The sequence below is a fragment of the Onychomys torridus genome, chromosome 7 (genome assembly GCF_903995425.1).
Source record: "Onychomys torridus chromosome 7, mOncTor1.1, whole genome shotgun sequence".
Taxonomy (NCBI): Eukaryota; Metazoa; Chordata; class Mammalia; order Rodentia; family Cricetidae; genus Onychomys; species Onychomys torridus.
This window is the reverse complement of record NC_050449.1, coordinates 93,886,313-93,901,013: the sequence shown is the minus strand read 5'-3', so window position 1 is coordinate 93,901,013 and position 14,701 is coordinate 93,886,313. Positions and strand designations below refer to the sequence as shown.

Here is a 14,701-nt window from a genome sequence, read left to right as displayed (position 1 = left end):
TATACTAAAAAAGGATGGACATCTCTAAAATCACAGCAACGTATTATCCATGTCTGCCAAAACCATCAACTTTTCCCTATCCCTTGTTTCCTGTTTTATTTTAAAGTCTTGTAAAGGATCAGAATAGCCTTCCTTTTCTCTCCATTCTAATTATCATACTGGTATAAAGGCCAAGCAGTGAAATAATCAAACTTTAGATGATGGTAGGCTAAATGTGGAGAAAAAAATTAATAACTAATACTAGAAGTTAGCAAGCCCAGCAATCCTGCCTATCACAAGATCCTCCAGATCCCTGGTTAGCTTACCTTTATGACTACAACTAACCTCCCACATAACCACTATATAATCTGGTAACTATTACAACTAATAGCTCACCCAGATATTAAAACCTTGAGGAAAATTTTACAAAAAAACATATAGGTGTGGTGCCACATGCCTGTAATCTCAGGATTTATGTAGTTAAGACGGGATAGCATAAATACACTGAGAAATGTTGTTTACTATACTGCTAGCACTCAGAGACTGAAGCAAGGAGGATCTGCGGCTCATGTCATGATGTTATCAGCAGTCCTATCCAATCTTTAGCAGGAAGGGAAAACAACTATTTTTAGCTTCAAATAAAAATACAAGATAACTTTTAAGGCAATTTAAAGGATTTTATTAGCTGTGTTCTAAACTATTTGAGACTCACCTAAAAGCACAATATAAAATTCAACTTTATAATATCCCTTAAAAGCCATGAGCAGCTAGGCCTCACTGGCTGCTCTGAAACTGTATGCAACTTTACTTTATCTGTGGTGCTGGGAATCAAAACCTAGAACCATCCACATGCTAAGAAAGCACCCCGTCTGCAGCCTTTTTTAACTTATTCTGCTATCTTCTTTTGCCCTTACTGAAACTCTCACCACCACACAGTTTGAGATGGATTATTTAATTTTGGCTACATGAATTATATTTTAAATAGTTACCTTATTACCAAACTGGAAATGTTAAGTTGTGACAATAGTATCCCTGGGACCTTGAAAAAGATGAATTATAATCTAAATCACTAGTTCTCAACCTTCCTAATACTGTGACCCTTTAATACTCACGTTGTGGTGACCCCAACCATAAAATTTGTTTTATCTCTATTTAATAACTAATTTTTCTACTGTTATGAATGGTAATATAAATATCTGATATTCAGGATATCTGATATGCAGCCCTCTAAGGGGTCGTGACCCACACACAGGTCAAGAACCACTGATCTAAACATTATTTAATGAAAGGAGGGTGGTTTCATAGCATAATTGCCAAGGTAATCAAACTAATAAAATTCTGTATAGCTCCCTGTATCTATCTTATCTGTCACTATACTGTTCAAAATGTTTAAGAAAAAAAAAATACCAAAATTCTAATTCAGATATCATTTGCTCAGCTTTGAAAGTGTTTGACTAGAGATGGTGCATGACTTGTTTTCCCCTTTTCACCAAACAAAATAAAATTGTCAAATGTATGAATTGTGTTCACTACACATTTTTGGTTTTAGATACACTTACAATTCATTTTTAACCTGTAAGCAAAGTTGAGTTTTTGCAAGAATAACTCTTTGAAGTCTTGGGAATGCTATGAAGAAAAGTCTTAAGGGTTGCTATCTCACTGAGAAGTGCTTTCCTCTGGGATAAAGGAACTCTCCAGGATCAAAGGGGACTTTAGCCTCATCCATATATTAAAAGGCTCTATCACTACATATTATTGGTTATCTAAAATGAAATCAAGAATATTATATCCAGATCCTACAGTCTTATGTCCTAAAAGCACTGTTACCTATGGAAAAAGGAAATTCTACTCACTTAACATTTTACTTTTCTTCAGTAAGGTTATTGTGGAATTTTTTTAAATAAAGCAATTACAGACCCTTTACACCCTAGTGCTTCATGATGAAAATATACACTCAATGAATCTAACCAAAAAGAGAAATTATAAGCTCTCTTCTGACAAGGACTCAGATTATTCAAGATACACCAATTTAAATGAAGTTTTGTTTTATCTTTACTAATTTCATATCTTGATAAATCCAGTTCCTTCAATAAATTAAGTCAGCATTTGTTAGCATTACTTTTAAAAAACACATGTCATAAAGAAAAACATAAAAACCAAGGCACTTTAAGTACTCTTCCCCAGCCTAATACAGACCATTGAGAACATGCTATCCCGAACTCCTCAGTATTCTACAACATAGAATTAGAAAACTATCATTTATTGATAGACTTAAGGTGTGATACAGGTTTCCAAAAATGTGGCAGTGAGAATACCAGCATAAAAAAGAGAAACTTGTGCTAAAAACAACCTGAATTCATCATTGGCAATATTACATAACAATCAAGGTCCTCACATACTTATTTCCACTTTATCTCTATTGCCAACCTCTCATGCATCAAAAACAAAGCTAAGATTATCAAATTTGGAAAGCAATGAGGTACTCCATGAATTTTAAGATCGTATTTGGAAAGTCTGGGAAATCTGCAAAATATAGCCTAATTATCCATGTGTACAATCTCATTTCTAGTCATTTTTGCAATGATCATTACTGAATAAAAAACAGATTTACATGATTATATAGTAGGGCATCATCTGGCCCAACACATACTGTTACAAACTTTAGGTAAATACATGTTTCATAAGACACTGCTACCACTTAAAGAATTTAAATAAAATTCCAAAATTTGGTAAGCAAATAAAGACAAGACAACTAAGAAGCATTTTCCACCATTTACTCTTGTTATCAAAAATAGTTCAACTCTTCTTGCAAAACAAAAACAAAATCGTACATACTGGACACATACATCACATTTTTCTTCCTATGGCTTTAGCCCACCCCCGCCCCACCAAAAGAGACCAAAAAAAATTTTTTTTGTTTTTTTTTTGTTGTTTTTTTTTTAAAAAGCCCAATGACAACAACAAAACAACTACCTGACCACATTCACAGAAATGACACCAGGATACACTACAAAACAGGAGGTGTCATCTGCTCTGTGTCCAAAGGATTCTTCTCCATGTCTTTATGAGGCGAGTAACCATCATTGAACATGCTGTGTGCCAAATCAAAACAACTTCAACACATCCGATCTCATTAGATGGTGAATGCAGTAGAAACTGGAACTTCCCTAGCAGTATTTTTCTTAAAATAAGCACTGCCAAAGCAGCAACTCTTTGAAATCACAAGGTTATCTCCACACCTAGTCAGTCCTTGTTTACCTGGGCTGTGCTCTTTCAAGCAACTGACTATAGACTTCCCTTCAACAGAATGTTTGTCTTTCCCATAAAGTTAATAGGAAGAAGTACATTAAAACTCAAACACAGTTTGTGCTTTACATGCAAAAGAGCATTCTAAAGAAAATCCTCCGAGCTTTACACCTACCTAAATGCACAGGCTTCATCAAAGGCATGTTTTAAGGCCTTGATAAAGAAGCCTTCATTATGAACAGCACCCTTAAAAAAAGAAAAAAGGAGCATATTCAAGGTAAAGCCTGTGGCAAATGAACAGGAAATAAAAATCAAAGTTGTCAATGGCAATAAGTACAATGCATAAATCTGGGCACATTTGGGGCATTATTTCAAAATTAAATAAAACCCAATTTTTAAATTCTTTTTATGTTTTTAAAAATTATGTTATGAACTAAATAAACTCAATTATGTTCAGAATAAAACAGCTCTTCACTTTATTTACCAACTAGAACATTGCTCAAAGTGAAAGGACTTAGGATTTTCTCATAGAAGTGAGTCAGATAACTAGAAAGGGGGCTGAACTCATAAATATTTAAAGCATAAACAGCTTAACATTTGTGGTCTGACAGAATTTATTTGTTCACTTTTTAAAAGACAGATTTCTTAAAACATTCTAATGAGGGGGAAATTTTCTTTCATAATACTGCTGATTTAAAAACTGCTACATACACGCCAGTAGCCAATTTTCATGATCAGAAATGGTACTATGTCAGCACAAAGGTTGAGCTGGACACATCAGCTTTTCAACAGGAGAAATATCACTGCGGCATCTGAAGGCAGCAAAGGCTCCTGATAAACTAATGGCTACTTTTCCACAAAAAAATGAAAAAAAAAAAAAAAAAAAATTAGCACAATCTTTATGGACTGACTAGATACCACTTCCTTACATTTAATCATCAACTTTGATTATGCACAAAGCATGACCATAAACAATGAGGTTATTGTTATTATTTTCCTTGCCAAAGTTCATTTTGTATAAATCAGTTGCATCAGCATTTGTTCTCAAACTATGAGGTTCTGTAAGAACTAAGAACATATAGTTGTAGGGTTACTCCTCCATTATCTGCAAACTATTTCCCCGACACTAACACATATAACTTAGCAATGAAAACACTTGATACAAGTGATCTATATGCAGGAGCTCCGGCAAGTTAAACCAACAGAACCATAGCTGCCGTAGAACTGTAGCTATTTCCTACCAGGGGTAGGTAGGTTTCAAGACCCACTGATTTAACAGTCGAATCTCATATCTATAGCTTCATCCAAACTTTTATCATCATGTGTACTGGCAGCTAAAAATGTCGTTACTGGGGACCCTGTGACATTAATTACACTGGTGCTAGTACTTGCATTACGCACAGCAATGCTAGTCACATTAATGCCCAAAGTGAGCCTGGTCTGCTCCAAGGCCTTTTCTGGCACCGCAAATGCCTCCAGCTTCTTCTCCCCATTGGCCATATAGGAGTTTTGGCAGCCACGACATATACAATCTAAGCAGGCTTTCCGGTTAGAGTAGCAAGGGCAGCGTTGGCCGCGGCATGTAAGAACACTTGGATTTTGAGTAGCACGCCCACATTTACATCCTTTCTTTTCCTGGGGCTTTTTGTACACAGTCTTGGTAGGACTTCCTGGCATAAAATGATGACTAGGAATCTTTTCCTTTACTGCTTTGTCTTTTTTAAGAATACCTGGCTTGGATTTAGAGTGGGATTTCTTGGATCCATGTTCATGACTCTTTTTCATGCTTTTAGTAGATAAAAGTACAGATTTGCTGATCTTGGGTGTTGTGCCTCCATTGGGAACAGTTGCTATAGGTTGAAGAGAGATTTTGCTTTCCCGCTTCACTGTCACGGGAGCTGATGCCCCCAGGGTTGGGCCTCGGATAATGGTAGAAATTGGAAGTGGCTGAACTTTCTCACTGTCGCTTTCAGATCTGGATCTTTTTCGATTCAACTTTGCTACCTTCGGAGTTGCTGCTGTACATGATAACCCATGAAGTGCAGGGCTGGTAGACATATAAACATTATGGCTGAGAGACTGGGAAGAAAGCTGCAAAAAAGGTCCATTGGATACAGTGGCTTCCAAGTTTGGCTGCAAATTAGGACAGCAAACCTCTGTATTTGAAACAGTTTCTAAACTTCGGAGTACTTCCTCAACACTTAGCAAGAGAGAGTCACCAGGTTTTATATCTTCACTGAAACTACAGATATCAATACCTGTGGAGCATAAGTCAGTGGCTACCGTGTCACAGACAGGTGGCAGGCTGTCAGACAGATCCTCAGTTTTTATATCAACAGTATTACACACGTCAATAGTATTTGGATGTTCAGGTGAAGGGATGTTTATACCAAATCTGTCTATTGAAAGCCCATTGTAAGTAGGCAAACCATTGATAACAGAACTGCCAATAGCAATGCTGAGGGTGCTTTCAGACATTGGAGACAAACTAGCTTGAGGATCAGCTGTGGGTTCTGAGGTTGAAGGTAAAGGGGAATGTGTCAAACACAGAGTGAAGGATGAATCTGAAGGTTTCTCTGTCTCCTCACAAAACAATGATCCGTCATTAAGCAAAGCTAAAATATCAGAAGAACAGTCAACTGCTTCTATAATATCCCGCGCCAATGTCGTCTGGGTTATATATTCACATAGCTTCTTGTAGCAGTTCACTAGGATGCTTAGCTGCTTGTTCTCCTCAAACTGCTCATAGTCTTTGCACCAGCTACATGAAGGTTTCATCATCATTTTCTTGCCTTTACAAGTTTTGCAGACATAGTGTTGGCAGGTGGAGTTGGTGGGTGCAATAGGATCTTGTAGCAAATGTCCTGAAGAGGAGGAGGAAAACATAGATTTTAGTAAAACTCATTTACAGTTTCAGATAATAGAGTTCAGCTATTATTCTCTTAAAACTGAAATTGGTTAAACTCACTAGACTGGGAGGTGGGGTATACAGAGATAACTGGAGAAATACTCAACAGCTCTCTTCATTTCGGTAATTCTCCACTCTGTCATCTTAAACCAGTCTTCCTTGATTCTGGTCGTGTCCACAAAATGTTACCACCAACCTTCTTACGGTCTTCTCTCCAAAGGCTATCAAGAGGTAAAGCTCAGTGGCCAAAAACCCTTACGACCTCCAACTAACACAACATAATAGACAACTTACTGAACAATCAGCACAAATGTAATTTCAACCAGTTATTACATATATGAACCATAAGCTTTTAAGAAGATCAAGATGTGACCCCAATGAGCAAGAATCTCATTTGCTGAAAGGAAAGAGAGTTTTGTTCAACTCAAGATCTTCCACAGGTCAACAACATGAGGAAACATAAGCCAGACACAGCGGGGCACGCCTGTGACCCCAGCACTCGGGAGGCAGAGGCAGGTTCATCTCTGTGAGTCCGAGGCCAGCCTGGGCTACACAGTGAGTTCCAGGACAGCCAGGACTACAGAACCTCTAACTCAAAAGAACAGGGGGTGGGGATGGGGACACTTGTGTGCCACCATGCCTGCCTCAATACAAACTCTTTTCCAATGTAAAAACTTACCTCTATACACTGTTGTGGGCTATTATATTTAAACTGATTACAATAAATAAAACGGAAAATAATACTGGATCCTAACTCTAAATGACAGAATTCAAAATAACTGTATATAGTAAGCCATGGGCATCCTAAGTGCAGCAACATATTATGAAAGTGGAAATGGGGCTGGGTAGTTGGCTCAGCTGGTAAGGACACTGGCTAACAACATGTGTGATGCAAGCATGTGGAGCTGCTCTCAAATCACCAGAAACCACACACACACATACACTGGTTGTAGTGGCACATACCAGTCAACCTAACAAACAAGGGTAAGATAGTGGGGAGGGTTGTTGGAGCTCATCGGCCTCCAGCTCCAGGTTCAATGAGACTTCATTTCAATGCTCTAAGACACAGTGATAGAGCAGGACATCTGATGTCCTCTCCTCTATCCTCTGCCTACACACAAGACCCGCACATGTACACACACACAGACACAGACACACACACACACACACACACACACACACACACACACACACACACACACACACACACACGTCTCCCAACCTGAGACTGCTATCCAATTACAAATGACCTAGAAATATGGTAGATTCAGTCCTCTTGCCATTCCTCACACTCCCACAGATGCAATTGTTTCTTAGCTCCCAATTCAAATGGTTCATAGTTGACCCAAAACAGTCTTCTCATCTTCTAAATCAAACCAAAAAAGTGTCATGTGCAATAAAAATTGAAAATCAAAAGGAAAATGTCCAAATAGTTTTTCTTTTTTTGAGACAAATATTTTTAAATTAAACATATACCTAAAGCAATCTTTAAGTCAAAAAACATCATAAACAAAACTAGAAAGCATTTACTTAGCAAAAATAGAAACATATCAACAATAGGAGAGACAGTCCAGACTGATTAGAGGGAAGCTGTTAACTTTTAAAGGGTCTAGCCTGAGCCAGGCATGATGGTACACGCTTGTAGTCTTAGCTACTTACTTAGGAAGCTGAAGCAGAAGGATAAATTAGGCCTGGGAATTGAAAACCAGTCTGGGCAACAGTCTCTCAATCTGTCTGCATCAGAAAACTGAGTCAGCCTCAAGCCCTTTCTCCTTCCACTGTACTAGGACAACACAAGTTTAAGCAGGACAAAACAAATGAAGACCAGAAAAGGGAGCTGGGCAGAGCGCTCAGTCTATAGCTCAAGGCTAGCCTCTATCACAAAGCAACACTTGGTTTCAAAAACTAAATTTAAGTTTACCCAGGAGGAAAAAAATAACAAAACTAGAAATAAAAGCTATCGGAGTATCTTACCAGTGTCCTACAGAAATGTAAAGACCTGAAAGATACCCTCAACAACTTTATGCCAACAAATCAATCAACTTGGACAAATTGCCAGATAAGCACTGAAACTGACACAAAAATTAAAAACTGAATAGACATAGTGCAAGTAACATTATAAAATAAAAACTGAAATCCTACGAAAACTAAAGCAACCTTGGTGGTGTTCAGTGTTGTTGTGTGTCTGTGAGGGATGTAACTGACCTTGTACACACGCATGTGGAGGAGGCCAGAGGTCCACATGAGGGAGATGCCTCTGCCAATCTCCACAGGTCGTCAGCCTGTCTCCACCCTACCAGTGCTGGGGTTAGTCAGACAGGCACCCCCGCGCCTGGCTTTTACATGGGAGCTAAGAATCCAAACTCACCTTCCCATGCTTACACAACAAGCCCTTTAACCACTCAGCTGTCTCCCTTGACTCTTTTTTTTTTTTTTTCCCTTTTTCTGAAGCTGAGGACTGAACCCAGGGCCTAGCAAGAGCTCTACCACTGAGCTAAATCCCCAACACCTTCATTTTTAACTTTTAAGTAACACCAAAAATCAGATGACAAAAAAATATTAAGACCCATGGTACTAGGCTGGGTGGTGGTGATGCACGTCTTTAATCCCAGCACTCAGGAGGCAGAGGCAGGTGGATCTCTGTGAGTTCTAGGCCAGCCTGGGCTATAGAGTGAGTTCCAGGAAAGGTGCAAAGCTACACAGAGAAACCTTGTCTCAAGGGAAGGAAGAAAAAAAAAGACCCATGGTACTAATGTTAAGGCCATTATGAAGAGGAGACACAACAATCACTAACATGACAGAAAAATAATCTAAAATACAACCCAAAAACCTTTCCATTTATAACATGAATTTCCAGCAAACTAAAAACAACTTTTTGTTTGTTTGTTTGTGTTTTTCAAGACAGGGTGTCTCTTCGTGGCCTCGCTATCCTGGAACTCACTTTGCGGACCAGGCTGGACTTGAACTCACAGATCCACCTGCCTCTGCCTCCCAAATGCTGGGATTAAACTTTAACCTACAGCAAACTCGCTTGCTCCCATTCAAAGTTACATCTGAGGTCCTAGGTGTGAAGGAAGAAGAAAGGAGGAGGTACTGAACAAGAGCAAAGGGAATCAAGGCATGCAGATTGGAAGAAGATGTAAAACTAAGAGCATATCTGTATCTGTAATCCATATATAATCCCAAGAAAGCCACACCAGGAACTCTTAGAACCAATGAGTTTAGGAAGGCCATAACAAAACGTGTAACTGTAAAGTTGTGTTTCTATGTATGATGAACCTCAGTAATTAGTATTTCTCAGAAACATTTACTTAAAACGGCACCAAGAATATTTAAATTTTTAGGGAGAAAAATACTTAGAAATACTTATATACAGGTGAGATGTGAAAATGGCAAAATCACTTTAGAAATAATTCGTTTCTTTTAAAAAGTTAAATAAAGGGGCTGGAGAGATGGCTCATTGGTTAGAAAGTTCTGGCTGCTCTTCCAGAGGACCAGAGTTTGATTTCCGGTCCTCATGTGGCTGCTCACAACCTGTCTCTTAACTCCGGTCCCAAAGCAGTCCCAAAGGTTCTGACACCCTCTTTCAATCTCTGCAGGAACCAGGCATGCATGTAGAGGTGCACATACAAACAAAACACTCACACACAAATATATATATATATATATATATATATATATATACATACATATATATATATATATATATACATACATATATATATATGTAATTTTTTAATTTAAAAAGAATATTCTTGGCTCAATCTAAGGACACACACATAAATCCTTTTTTTTTTTTTCTCTTAAGTGCATATACAATCCTGAGCAACAGGGACACATTCTGAAATTTATCATTAGACTGTATCATTACATAAACACAATGTAAACTACACTAACAAATAAGCCAATCTCTCAATATGTCCTCTTGACACAATTCAAAACATGGTAAAAACACAATATATAAAAAGTTGCTGCTAGTGTCAACATACTACACTATATTCCAGCAAACTTTAGATGAAGTACTCTAAGGCAGATATGGAAGGGCGCGCACACACACACACACACACCTGTGATCTCAGCATTCAGAGGGCAGAAGTTGGAGTTTAAGGACAACCCGAGCTACATTATATATAAAAAAAAGTTGACAAGAGTTAGGTAGTCTGGCACATGCAGTTCACAAATCCAAAACCCAACACTAGAGAAAATACATACAGTATGTATTAGTAAGCCACCTATGTGAGTAACACAGTCATTTGTTCAGAAAGCACCAATACACCCAACTGAAGCACAGTCTTCCCGATTATCCATTCTAACAGTGGGGTAGTTTAAAAAAAAAAAAAAAAAAAACTTTGATCAGAATACTAGGAAAGAAAAACTAGGGTGGGGAAGCTGAGATACACACAAACACACACAACTGACAGGCACTTCAAACACTTAACAAATGTCAATGACTTAAAACAAAAATCCTGAGAACACTGGATCTGACAGTAATAACAATCATAAAATAAAACCTAGAATGACAAAAACAGAACTAAACTAAAATGCAATGCCAACAATTCAGACTGACTACAACAAAGAGACTTAAAGAATCAAATCTCACGCCTTTAAATCCCAAAACTCAGGAGGTGGCAGCAGCAGGTTTTTAAATAGACAGGATCTAAGAGTCTCCTCAATTCCATTCCCTTATTCCTTTGGAATCTTTACTAGGTCACAGACCCCCATAAAAACAGGATATGCATGCACAGACACAAACTAGTACACACAATCTTCTGGCAATCATGAATCAATAATCACCCAAACTTTAAAACTGCTTTCCACAATCTTCAAGAATCAGCCTAGACAGCTATTGACTTTGCCTCCAACTCAAATCTCCTGGACTTCAGACTCAATGAATCTCTCTTCAGGGGTAATTCAAGCTTCACATATATAACTACACTTGTCTTTCCTAACCCACCTTCTCTTAATCTTCCACCTCTACCCCTTCTTCTCTTGGATGGATGCTGACACCATCTTCCACTTTTGAAACCTTCCAGACCAGTCATCTCTACTCCACCTGCTATCAGTGCTCTGCCCTTAGCTCCTAAAATCTGCTCATCCATCCTCTAAATTTTACCCATTTGACTACTAATGCCTCAGTTGTTTCTCACTTGGAAAACTAAATGTTTTCCCACTTATCTCCTTGCCTCCACTTCATCCAATCCAATCAATTCATCTGCTATTCTGCCAATGATTTATTGTTCTAAAACATAAACCTAACTACAGGCTTATCCTTTGAAAATCCTTCGAACTGCCTTTAAAATCCAAAACCCATTCTCCTCCCATCCCCAAATACTGCATCACTAAAACTCTATAATCCAACTCTCACCCACACTGTTAGAAAACATGTCATGATTACAGACAGACAGAGGGAGAGAGAGTTCTTCCTTCAACTCAATTATGACCTCCACAGGAAGCCTTCCACACTCCTCTACCCTCAATTTGTCCCCCTGGTACAACTAACAGCTATTGCATTATACTCCCACTGCTCACTAGGCCTTGGTCAAAAGCCGGAATTTTTTTTTCCCACTTTCTATCATTGTTGGCAATAGGCTGGCATCTAATATACAAGCAATGACAGAATCATAAAACATAAGGCTTGTGACTGAGTGACCATGGAAATCAATAGTTCCTGTGGCTTCATTTTAATCAAAATAGATTTTCATAGATTATACAGCCAGGTACTAGCAATAAAGAGCTGAGTCTACAGACTCCCAACCTAGTAGTTTTCTTTCATCTATGTCCTCCTCTCTATTTTCCAACAGGGTGTCCTCAAACTCACATGGTAACTAAGCATGAAACTTCAAATCTCTGATTTTCTTGTGCCCACCTCTCAAGCACTGGGACTGAGGCATTGCCACTATGCCTGGCTTAAAAAGTGCTGGGGACTCAACCCAAAGCTACTCCATGTATGCTAAGAAAGCATTTTTACCAGCTGAGCTGCATCCCAGCCCATTAATCTAGTGTTACTTCTTTTTATTAAAAACCATCTCTACTCCTACCACTGTCTGTGGCCTTCATTGAGACAATCTCAGCTTACTTCCACATTTATCATAAAGAATGATTTGATTACTAAAAGTGAAACACAGATAGAATGAGTAATCAACTACCAGATGTAAGGCCTTTACAGGGGAGAGAACCAGAGTATCAACCCTAACTGGATAGTGACTGTAGAAGAATGGAAGGAGAAGATGGATTCTCAACAACAGGTATAGAGAGGCAGTTTGGCCTCAGGTCTCACAAACTGGAGCTACAGAGTCCTGCTTGGATTCTCTATGATCCCAATTTCTGAAACTAATCTGAAATGCTTTATATAAACATATGTGGTGGTGTGAATAAGAATAATAACTTCCATATATTTGAATGCTTAGCCACCAGGCAAGTAGCACAACTTGAGAAGGATGGGGAGATATGGCCTTGTTGGAGGAAATCTGTCATCAGTGGTGGGCTTTGAGGTTTCAAAATCCCAAGCCAGGCTCAGTGTCAGTCTCTCTTTGCCTATGGATCAGGATGTAGCTCTTGGCTATTTCTCCAACACAATGTTTACCAGCTGACATGCTCCCTGACATGATGATAATGGACTAAACCTAAAAATTAAAGGACTGGAGAGATGGCTCAGCGGTTAAGAGTACCGGCTATTCTTCCAGAGGTCCTGAGTTCAATTCCCAGTACCCACATGATGGCTCACAACCATCTGTAATGAGATCTGGCGCCCTCTTCTGTATACATAATAAATAAATCTTTAAAAAAAAATTACTCCATTTTTTGATGTGTTTGAGTATTTCGTCTGCATGCATGTCTGCGTTTTACCTGCATGCCTGGTGCTCTTGGAGGCAAAAAGAAGGTACTACATCCTCTGGAGCTAGAAATACAGATGCTTGTGAGCTGCCATGTGGGTACTGGGAATCAAATCCTGGTTCTCTGTGAAAGCAGCCAGTGTTCTCAGTGTTGCTAATTGTGAGCTATCTCTTCAGCTCCACCGCCCCCCCCCTTCTTTGGAGAAGGGGGTGCACACCTTTAATCCCAGCACTCGGGAGGCAGAGCCAGGAGGATCTCTGTGAGCTAGCCTGGGCTACAGAGTGAATTCCAGAAAAGGCTCCAAAGCTATACAGAGGAACCCTGTCTTTAAAAAAGAAAAAAGAAAAAAAGGTTGGTAGAGCACTTGCCTAGCAAGCACAAGGCCCTGGGTTCATCTGTGTGTTTATTTTATAAGTGGGCTATCTGACTGCCGGGGCTTGGCAGGACCTGGAGAGAAAAACTCTAGCTACAGGCATGTTTACCATAAATGATAGTATTTCAGATAGCCTTGATTATATACAAAATTGATTTATAAAACATGACCATTTATAAAATGTTCTAGCAGCAATAAATCAAAACTGATAAATCTACACAGGCCTTGAAGTTAAGCCCTAATCCTCTTGAAGTGTTAGAATAATATACAACACTGAATCTTATTCATAACCCACTCAGCCTAGATTCAGACTCTAGTCATATAAACTCATGGATTAAAGAATGAAATAAACCAGGCATTGTGTTAGCAGGGAGGTGGTGGTGCATGCCTTTAATCTCAGCACTCAGGAGGCAGAGACAGGCGGATCTCTGCGAGTTCGAGGCCAGCCTGGTCTCCAAAGCGAGTTCCAGGAAAGGCACAAAGCTACACAGAAAAACCCTGTCTTGAAAAACAAAACAAAAGTCAGGCATTGTGGCTCACACCTGTAATCTCAGCACCTGGGAGGCTGAGACAGAAAGTGTAGTGTGTTTGAGGCTAGCCTAGGCTACAGAAACCAATTGGGTTTCAATAAATAAATAAACAGCCAAATCTAATGGGGCACATTTGTAATCCCAACACTTGTGAGGCTAAATAAAGCAGGATCTGGAGTTTTGAGGCCAGACTGAACTATATAGCAAGACCCTGTCTCAATCAATCATCCAATGAATGTTGATAAAATATATTTCTCCCAATAGTGATCTAAATATCTTCATTTTTTTTCCTTTTTCAAGTAAAGAATTAACTGCTTAGGCTATCTTCACTTAATAAAGCGTATCTCCTAGTTGCACACAATTGTCCCCTGCATTTAGGGAGGCAAGAGGATTGCAAGCCTATATATACTTAAATCCCATTTGGAAAACAAACAAAAACATTTTTTTCCTTCTTTTTTTAAAAGATTTACTTATTTATTATGTATACAGTGCTCTGTCTGCATGTGTCCCTGCAGGCCAGAAGAGGTCACCAGATCTCATTACGGGTGGTTTTGAGCCACCATGTGGTTGCTGGAAACTGAACTCAGGACCTCTGGAAGAGCAGTCAGTGCTTTTAACCAGAGCCATCTCTCCAGCCCCCCTTCTTTTCCTTCTTTATCATTTATGTAAATAATTCCTGTGGCCTAGCTATATGCCATGCTCTATACTAGAGCCTTCCACCTATCATTTAAGAAAGAACTTTCTGGAGTTGGAGAGATGGCTCAGCACTTAAGAGTACTGAATAATCTTACAGAGGAGCTGGTTCAATTCCCAACACCCACATGGCACCTC

At 39.0% G+C, this 14,701-nt stretch overlaps 1 protein-coding gene across 1 annotated transcript in view; it reads right to left on the bottom strand.

Moving 5' to 3' along the window:
* Positions 1-1,832: 1,832 nt before the first annotated feature.
* The window catches only part of Msl2 (MSL complex subunit 2), a 33,837-nt gene continuing 20,968 nt past the window's right edge, over positions 1,833-14,701 (bottom strand). The window contains exon 2 of the mRNA XM_036192819.1: positions 1,833-6,089. Coding sequence (XP_036048712.1) covers positions 4,498-6,089 — 1,592 coding nt within the window. The 3' untranslated portion in view covers positions 1,833-4,497. The remainder of the gene's footprint in view (positions 6,090-14,701) is intronic.